Consider the following 10608-nt stretch of genomic DNA (forward strand, 5'->3'; position numbering starts at 1 on the left):
TTAAAAAAAAATATATTTCATAAGCTATTACACCTAGTACTAGAAAGGATGCACAAAAATAAAGATAAACTGTCCAAGTTTTTTTTCCCCCTCAGAAATGTTTGATGTATGCGCCTTTAGTAACGCGACACACATCTATAACATACATTTTGGAGTGTTTCGCTGTCAATGTTTGGTAATGCCACATATATGCGATCCTTTAAGTTCTCGCAATGTTGTAGGCAACGGTGGTGTATGAACACTGTCTTTGACGAAGCCTCATAAAAAATCACGTGGGGTTAGGTTTCGAGATCTGGCTGGCCAACGCTTAAAGATTAAATCATCATCACTTGCTCGACCAATCCAGCGTTGCAGAACGTATGTGGCACAGCGAAGTGAGGGAAGGGGGTTTAAACACCCAGAAGAGGTCTTGGTTTTAACATTGTTGTCAATAAACTTGTAAGGACTGTTGTGACAAAAAAAAAACCTAACGGAAGGAATTCCTGGCTGGGTATTTACTTAAGTACAAGAAACCTTGGACAGGTTTTACAGTGCTGGCCAAATTATTAGCCAAAGCAACTAAAGAGTTTTTTTTTTTTTTGTTTTCTGTACACTATTTGTAGTATTTTTTTACTGTTAAAGTACAGTACATACTGTACACTGATTTACGTTATTTTAGCATTAATTTAATGTTTGCAGGTGGCAGCACTGTCTGCTTTGTTTATGTTCTTTGTTTATCTACCTACCAGGAACGTAACCTCAATCAGCTTAAACATTTCACTAGTTCTTTTGTTAGTGTGTTCGGTTATATTTAAAGTTAGTTTTAGGTAATTAGTGAGTATGTGTATGTGAGTATATATAATAGTGAGTAAAAACAATTTTTTACCTCATTTTTAAAAAGTTAAGAAATGGTGTAAACCTTGTGAAAAGTATGCCAAAAAGACTTTAAATGCTCATCAGGAACAAGGGAATGCATATTAAATATTAGATAATTATTTCACTCTTCGTTAATGTGTCTATAGTTATAAAATCAATAAAAAAATTGTTTTTAAAACAATCTTAGTCTAATAATTTCGCCAGCACTGTTTGTATCATTTATAGTGACTAGTCGACCCGTGCGGAACTCCGCACTGTACTTCGAATCGTTTCATAAGGCATTTAAAAATTTCAAAGAAAGAAAATTATGAAGAAAAACCGAAAAAAGTAAACGGAAAAAAGTAAGCGCACAAGAGAAGGCATGTAATTTGAAGACATCAGTAACAAAACCTCGTTAAAAACAACGTTGTGATAATTTGATCATCGCTCCCCTTTTGGTTGTACGTATTTTCAATGCAAATATAAATATCGTTAAAAGTGTGGCTGAGTGACACGTGAAAAATCAGTAATTTTGCATGTGAAAAAACACGTTGTGGCAAATACAGTCCTGCCCATGTGAGCATCTGACGGAAAAAAAGAAACATTAAAGAGATATTTAGTGGCACGGATTCGAACTGGCGCCATTCTGATTAACAGTACGACGCTCCAACAAACCTAGCAACTGTGTCTTCCTTTTCGAATGCTATTCATTGAAGGAATGCGTAATAAAACACAGTAAAAAAGTTTTTCGCCGAAAAAAATATAATAAGACCATGCGTCTATGTTTTGTCATTAGCCAGCATGATACGATTTAAAATTATTCGTAAAACATGAAATTTGATTAAAGAATGAGGAAGATCTCACGTAGCGATTGAAACAAACATTCTAGAGAAGTAATAAATTCGGTAGAAAAAATAAGCGTTTTTATTTTTGAATATTCAACAATTTCCCATGGCAGACTTCTTTAACCTGTACGGCTTAAAAGCCCGCACTTGTTTTTCTTTTAATCGAACACTTAAAATTCAAAACCAAAACCAGTTGAACTGAGTCCGTTTTTTAAGTGTAATTTTTCGAGCGTAGACAAAATGTTTTTTTTTTTTCAGCCGAAAGCAGAAGAGTAGAAAATGATTTCTTACTAATGAAGTTGATAATAATTTTAATGTTTTATATCGTATTCGAATAAATAATTAAAGATTTACTGGTTGAAACTCGTAGTTTTAATTTGACGTAGTATTTTTTCATTTGTACAAAACGTTCGAACACTGCTATTAGAAAAATCTACATTTCAGCATACAATGAAAATGTTTTTCTGCACAAAAAGGATTCCCTTGAGGTATATCTAATATTTTTTTATGCTTACATTATGCTCAGTGGTCTGGACGGAGTCAAAGCTTTAAAAAAAAAAAAGAGAAGAACACCCTTCGATTAGCAGTCAACTTATCTGAATGATAACTGTAGCTTGCATAATGGAGTCGAAACACCAAATAGCATTCCCACCGCATTTATTTTATTACGTGTGTTATCTGTTGTATTGTATGAGTACATGTAATGCATAATATTACTGTAAATTTGCTATTATGTCGGACAGCCCGAACTGGCCCGAAGTTTAGACAGTTTATAGCCGAACGCTCTACCGAAAAAAAAAAAAACCCACAGGTAATTTTAATTTTTTTTTCTTGCCGAGAAGTGTTTTTATTTAAAAAAATTTTTACAATTTGTTATCGCAGGCTGTTTGAACCGTTATGACTTAGATGGCAGCAAGTGTTCATAATTTAACAGCACGGTTAAAATACAAAATAATTTGAACTAAGTTCTTTTTCAAGCGTAGCTTTTCAAATGTAGTAAAAATGTGATACGCTATTTGTTTTTTTTTTTTTTTTTTTGCAAAAAGAAGAAAAATATATATATTACCCTTTAAATTGAGGTAGTATTTTTTATTTGTACAAAGAGTCAAAAACTCATTAGAAGAATCTATATTTCAACATACGATTTATTATATTTTACTGAACGAAAAACAATTCCAATATAGTCTGAAATCTTAAACCTGATACTTATATTTTCGCTTACATTATGCTTTAATTTTCTTCCCGGAGCCGAAGCTTAAAAAAAAAAAAAACCTTACAATTGAGTACCAGTTTAGCTCCGTGTTGCATCAAGCTTTCATAACAGCTAGGAGCGTTTTTTACCCCATGTATTCCGTCATATTTAATACTAGCCGCCTACGGCGACCATCTGGTCCACCTTTTTACGCCGTTCGCCTTTCTATGCAAGCAGCTGCCTTGTCATTCACCTTTTAGCGCCAAGATTGCCGCCTTCGGCGGCTATTTAAACGAATTTGCTGACGGTTCGGTAACGTCGCTTCAGTTCTTTCTGTACAGATTCTAAAATTATATTAAAAAAACTAATATGGTTTTAAGTAAAGTCCCACCACCACCCGACATGACACAGGCATGTCGCCTCAGTCCTCGTGTACGGATTCTGAAAAAAAAAGAACTATGCAAATGATTGAAATTTATATCTAAATGCAATAACTTAAACTTTGAATATCAACCGAATGACTAAAATATTGAATTTTAATTTGATTTGATTCAATTTGAATGAAATAAAATTGTTTTTTTAATGAATTGAGTGCAAATTGAATAAACGTGGAAATGCTTACAGGGAAATTATTATTGCTTACTGACTTTAGGGAAAAAACATTTTTTTCAAAACAGCGTCCACGCGTTATCTTCAGTCATTTTTCGAAGAACTTAAAAACATTTAAAAAATAAGTCCACGCGTTATCTTCAGTCATTTTTCGAAGAACCTAAAAACATTTAAAAAATAAGTATTATGGTTGTAAGGAAATTTCCAACACAAAGCGCCCACGTATTCTTCAGTCCTTTTTTGAAGAGCCAAAATTTTTTTTAAAATAAACATTATGGTTTTTAGGAAATTCTTAAAACACAGGTCACGCCTTCTTCTGCATGGATTCTAAAAATATTTTGAAAAATTACTATGATTTTATAATTTGAATGCAAATGAAAATACTTACCGGCAAATTACTTAAATCAAAAGATCGTGATTTTAGATTTTCAGAAAAGTCCCTCGCCATCCCCCCCCCTCGATAAAAATCTCACATTGTTAACGGCAATAATGGAAATGAATAACCGAAATGGAAAAAAAGTTGATTCAAAACATTTTTTTTTTTTTTTTTGAGTTCAATGTAATGCAATCACTGGCAGTGATTTCAATCATTAAGAGCTTCCGGATAAACAACATTTGTAGTTTTACCTTCCGTGCAAAGGATGTGCAGATTGTCTCTACAGCCAACACGAGAACATGCAACATACAACTGTCCATGTGAGAAGCAAGGGGTCCGCAAATCTACACCTACTACTTTTAAGGTTTGGCCTTGTGCCTTATTTATCGTGATGGCAAAACTCAAACGAACCGGAAATTGGAGCCTTTTAAATTGAAATGGAATGTCTGATGGAAATATAGGTATCCTTGGAATCAAGACATCAGTTCCTACTGCTGGTCCAGTTAACACTGTTGCTTCGAGTATATTGTTATGTAATTTTTTGATACTCATTCTTGTGCCATTACACAAATTAGGAGGGTCCAAGTTTCTAAGTAACATAATAGGTGCCCCTTCCTTCAAATTTAATTTATGTTGTGGGATTCCAGAGATCTCAAGAGAATTCAGAAATTCTGTGGGGTAATTAACCACTTCGTCTTTTTCATAAACAGTATCAATCGACTTGTATGTTCGGAGTGGTCCAGGCAAATGTGTCAGTAAAGTATCATTTGTAATTGTGACGTCATCATTTTTAGGGCATAGAATAGCTCTTTCACATAACCAGGGATGATCTTTAAATTTCACTTCCAAATTCGGAAAGACAACAGTCATTAGTTCTTCATGCGTTTTTATTACATTAGCAAAACCTCCCACTTGAATGGTTCCATCATTGTTTTCAGACGTCATCATTCCATTTCCTATTTTCAAAAGTTTTTCTGAAAAGTCTTGTGCATTCAAGTCACCTGTCAAAAAGACACGCATGTTTGTTTGTAGTTGCAGTCTCTTCACGTGATTCCATAGATAAGATGATTTCAGGCATGCACTTGTTTCATCTGCCCTGGTGCCTCGAGGGATAACTAGTAATGTTTGGCGAAAGTCCCCGGCCAGTAGAACTGTAATGCCACCCATTATTATGGTATTCCGTTTTAAATTCTGTAACGTACGATCTAGAGCTTCAAATGCCTTTTTATGCGACATTGTAAATTCATCCCAAACTATAAGGGAGCATTTCTCCAAAATTTTAGCCTTGTCTGAACCCCTTGTTACGTTACATGTCGGTGTTTCCAAAGTTGCCAAATTAAGGGGCAATTTAAATGTAGCATGGGCAGTTTTTCCATCTGAAAGCAAGGTAGCTGCTATTCCTGATGAAGCAACTGCTAATGCAATGTTAGTATTGTACCGTGCTTTAGCTAAAACCAAATTAAGAAGAAATGTCTTTCCGGTACCACCTGGAGCATCAAGGAAAAAAATTCCGCCAATTTTACTCAAGACTGCTGTAGTTAAAATATTGTAAGCTTCTTTTTGGTCTGGGATCAATTTGGGCTCATTCTTCTGTAAAAATACCCGAAGAAGTTCAGTATCATAAACATCTTCTATATGGTTGCTTCTTTCGTTGCTTCTATCTACTGGAGGTAATCCAACCGACTGCAATCCTAAACCACCGGATGATTTAATTTTGTCTTCTATATTGATCAACGCCTTGTTAAAAATACTGTCATCAAATTCCATTTCTATGTTGTTAGAGGAAATTCTTCTTTGGTGCAGTATATCTTCAGAAAGGTGTTCTCTAAAATTAATCCACAAATGGAGGGGATTTGATAAGTCACACGTTTGGAGCATCACAACAAATAGGTTTCTAAGCATTACGGGTGACCTACTCAGAGCAGCTTCTTGCAGAGTAGCGCTCCAGTGATTGTCATCTTCAAGAAGTCCTTTAAGTTGACAGGCCTCTTTGAAAGTTGCACAAACATGTCCGTCCACCGTCTTCAATGCTGTAAATGAGACAGGACCCCTAACTTCGTGCAAGAAAAGTCTAAGGTGGAAACACTCAGAGTTGTTTGGATGAATGGAGAAAACTCTGCCAAGTGCATCGCTGCATTTCAATCCAGGGTGGTTTGGCACTTCACGGCCAACCTTACGACGAGTCCACTTTTTAGAGCTATTATTCCAAGTAAAATACTTGGGAACTTCATTGTACAAAAGAGTAATAGCGAAACCATCTTCTTGACAAAGTCGGAAAAAAGATGTCAATGTGGTCTGTTGAGACATCTCTGCTCTTTCTGCAGCATTTGCAGCTGTGAAATACACTCTCTGGCCATTTTCAAGGTGCACACTCAAGTGGACAACAGTGGGGTGACGTTCATGTAAGGGAAAGTTAAGAATGCGCCATGCAACTTCATTACTACTGATATATCTTCCAACTTGGTATTCTCTCACTTCATTCTGTTGGTTTGAAGTGGAATCGACATGGAATACTGCCATATCAGATCCTTTGTTTACATATTTACATACATATTTGATGGATTTGATAGAATTGCAAAATTCAACGTTGATGTGTCCATTGAATATTTTTGAAAGTAGTGGGCAGTAAGGAACAATCCATCTGTTATCAATTAGGACATCTTTGCCTTTGACGGTGAGTTGAGTAGTGAATCCTCAATCTTCTGGACTACGTCGACGATACAAAGGATATCCGTCAATTCCAGTTTGAGTGTCTCTTACTAATGTTCTTGGATACCTCTTGCTGCATTTACCATTCTTCATTCATGGTGAATTTGGATTGATGATTCCACAAGGCCCGTGAACCATTTGTGTTCTGATGCAGTTGAAAAGACCTGGATCTTCTTGAGGATTAGGGAATTCGGCAGAGATGAATTCGTCAACACGCTGAGCGTGAATCTTGTCTCTCAGCCAAACCAAAATATGTGCATGAGGCAGCCCACGTTTCTGCCATTCGATGGTGTACATGAAACATTGTACTGATCCAAATATGTTACCTTTGGAGATGAGATTCATCAACATCTTCTGCTTCATATGGAATACTCTTGCTAACAGATCGTGTCGATCTTGAGGTTTCTGGCCAGGTAATAGTTCTTCTTTTATTTCGTTCCAAGTGGGGTTACAGGTGAAAGTGATGAAAAGGTCTGGTCTTCCATAGCTTCGCACATAAGTCATTGCATCCTGAGTCCTTTCATGCATATATCGCGGCCCTCCCGTGAAACTTGACGGCAAAATAGTGAGCTTTCCGATGTCTTCAACGTTCCCATCATTCCTAAGGGCATCCCCCAGATGAACATATTCGTCAACCCTCAGTTTGCGTTGGTTGAGTTCGATGTACCTAAGCCTTTCTGCTTCAATCTTTGCGTACATGTCAACTAAATATTGATGAAACAACTCTTTCCCTCTCAAAATAATGTTGAATTCATTAGGACGAAACATAATCCTATATGCATAAAAATCCACTGCCGAAATCTTTTTGGTCATAAGGTGTCCAGTTTGAGGATTGATTTGCTTCAGTTCGAAGTGATATCCATCATCTCCTTTCCAGAATAGTAATGGATACTGCAGGGCATCATAGGACCGATGTATTTCGTTTATCTTCTGAATGGTACTATCCCTAAGATTTAAGACGATGTCTCTCTTTGCATGTGTCTCTCCAGTGATGAGAATTGCAACTTCTGAAGTACTCGGTTCATTGAATCTTCTCTGATGTTCTCCGGTCGGAACTCTGTCAGCCGAAATGACCAATTTGGCTTCAGGGGTAATATTTTCCATAGCAGTTTTGAAATTCCGGACATAATTATTTTCTCTCTGTAGCATCCCTTGTAAACGCAGAACAATATCTTGTTTGACATCCGAAATATTTGTGCATCTTCGTTCAGCATGCTGTTGATAGTCACTAATGAAGTAGACTTGAAGGAATTTTTCTTGTTCATTTTTTGCTGGATATAAGCTTCCTATTCGATGGTATACTTGACCTTGTATTTTGAAAGTGGGCATAAATCCGTGTTCTCTTATTTCTTTAGTTGCTCCGAAAGATGTCATGGCGAAACAGGCATTGTACTTTCGGATATGCTTCTGGAAATCCTTGGCATCCTGATGTTGATATGCTAGGAGGTATCGCAATTCTCTGGGTGGTTCATCTAATGAAGGCAACATCACTTTGCCTGCCGCACAACACATGCCTCGTGCTTCATCTTTCCATTTCAGAGCATTACAGTGCTCACAATGTATTGTCATCCCCCCAATATTACACCAAGAATCCGAGACATAATCGACACTTGCAGAGTACCCAAACGCTGCATTTTCTTTATTTCTCCATACTTGTAACCTTCTTGTAGACACTTCAAGCCTTGCCTGATAGAGTCTTGGTAGTCTATCATTATCTGTTTCTCTTTCTCTTGCTGCAGCCATTGAAAGTCTATTCTGCTCTCGTCTCTGCGATGCATCTTCATTAGTTTCTGTGTCTCTTGATAGAGCCATTGACTGTCTGTTCTGCTGTCGCCTTCGTAATGTATCTTCCTCAGTTTCTGTTTCTCTTGATAAAGCTATTGACAGTATGTTCTGTTGTCGCCTTCGTAATGTATCTTCCTGAGTTTCTGTTTCTTTTGATAAAGCTATTGACAGTCTGTTCTGTGTTCGCCTTCGTAATGCATCTTCATCAGTTTCTGTATCCCTTGCTACAGCCATTGAGAGTCTGTTTTGCTCCCGTCTTTGTATTGTTTCTTCATCAGTTTCTGTTTCTCTTGCAGTAGCCATTGAAAGTCTGTTCTGCTCCCGTCTATGTATTGTTTCTTCATCAGTTTCTGTTTCTGTTGCAGTAGCCATTGAAAGTCTGTTCTGCTCCCGTCTTTGTATTGTTTCTTCATTTGTTTCTCTGTGTCTCGCCGCAGACGTTGAAAATCTTACCTGTTCCAGTCTTTGTAGTCGATCTTCAGCAGTTTCTGTTTGCCGTTCTAGTTGCATTTGCTGTCGTTTTGACCGATTACGGTTCCTGAGGCACTGTTTTTTCCTAGGAGGAGCCATTTTGGGAAGAAATACGCACAGAAGTACTAAAATACCAATAAAAGTGCTACTTCTCTATTCAGAAATTAATTTAGAGAACATCATTATTGTTTGTTTCAACTGTAACTGAAATTAAGAATGCATAAAATTGTCTACTAAAACACAAAAAGGTAATCAAGTCAATAGAAAACTATATACTTTACCGTTTCTCATTACCGTTGTAAAACAATACTAATAATACAAAAAAGAACAAAACTAAAATGGAAAAGAACAGACTCAATTATACAAACAATACAATAACACAAACAAATAAGAACAATCCCTTTCTTAACCAGTAATGGGAAAAAGAACAGTGCTAAACACTTAAATTTAATTTAGGAAAAGAACAAAACTAAACACTTTTAATTACATTTTACAACATACTAATTTACCAAATTGCTAAAGGAAAAAGAACAGAATTCCACAAACAAATAAGAACGATCCCTTACTTAACCAGTAATAGGAAAAAGAACAGTGCTAAACACTTAAATTTAATTTAGTAAAAGACCAAAACTAAACACTTTTAATTACATTTTACAACATACTAATTTACCAAACTGCTAAAGGAAAAAGAACAGAATGCCACAAACAAATAAGAACGATCCCTTACTTAACCAGTAATAGGAAAAAGAACAGTGCTAAACACTTAAATTATTTTAACAGTAAATTAAACTACTATTACTTACGGAGGGAAAACTTAAAAAAAAAAAAAAAATACTAAAAACTGATAAAAACTTATATTTAACCAGTAAGAATAGAAAAAGAACAGAACTGAAAACTTTTCATATAATAGAACAAATCAAATTACCAAACCGCTAAAGGAAAAAGAACTCAATTATACACACAATAAATAAGAAAAATACCACAACGTGTCAGCTGAAACCAAATAAAAATGAGTTATGAAACAAAAAAATGTATACAGTAATTAATATCAGCAGTCAAAGATATTTATGATAAAAATCTTAGCTTTAGCACCAACGAAGTCAGAGCATGACTAACATCAGAACATCGCTAATAAAGAACAGAAGAATCTAAACACACAGCTTGACATCGTACAAAGAAAATTTGTTCCATTTATTTATCTAAAACAAAGAGAACTCTTTGATCTAAAATGGAAATTTAAAAAAAAAAAAAAGAACTTCAAACCTAAAATTGTTAGGAGAAAAGACAGTAAAAAAAAGTGAACTGAATTATTTGTTTGAAATATGAAGGAAATCAATATTTATTAAAGTAAAAAACCTAGATAAGAAAAAAATACCATTAAATTTTGTTGCGATTAAGATTCGGCTGTCGTAATATCGAATCGAAATTCACGCTGTGACGTCATTGGCAGAAAAAGAGCGAGGAATGATTTTCGACCGACATGAAGGATATGATGATGTCGTTTTGCATTAAAAAAAATGTAGAAAAAAAACTATTGCGTATTTTTAAAAACTTTTTTCTTCTGAAGGGGGTGGAATGTTTTTACTATTACCAACTAAAATTTTGGAATCGAGAGCTAAATTCTTTTTGCAGGATGGGTTTCGAAAAAAACTAAACCCAGAAAAAAATGCAAAATAAAGGTTTTTTCAAAAATTTATAAAAAATACAAAAATTGCAATACTTTCAAAATTTTTTCAATGATCATATTTAAAACTAAATTTCCTACATTATAGTACAAAAAATATTTG

General features: G+C 35.2%; 1 protein-coding gene across 1 annotated transcript; it reads right to left on the bottom strand.

Moving 5' to 3' along the window:
- Nucleotides 1–6658: 6658 nt before the first annotated feature.
- Nucleotides 6659–8920, bottom strand: LOC129228620 (uncharacterized). Its single transcript, XM_054863302.1, has one exon. The coding sequence runs from the start codon at nucleotides 8918–8920 to the stop codon at nucleotides 6659–6661; it is 2262 nt and encodes a 753-aa protein (XP_054719277.1).
- Nucleotides 8921–10608: the final 1688 nt, after the last annotated feature.

The sequence above is a fragment of the Uloborus diversus genome, chromosome 8, assembly GCF_026930045.1.
Source record: "Uloborus diversus isolate 005 chromosome 8, Udiv.v.3.1, whole genome shotgun sequence".
Classification (NCBI taxonomy): domain Eukaryota; kingdom Metazoa; phylum Arthropoda; class Arachnida; order Araneae; family Uloboridae; genus Uloborus; species Uloborus diversus.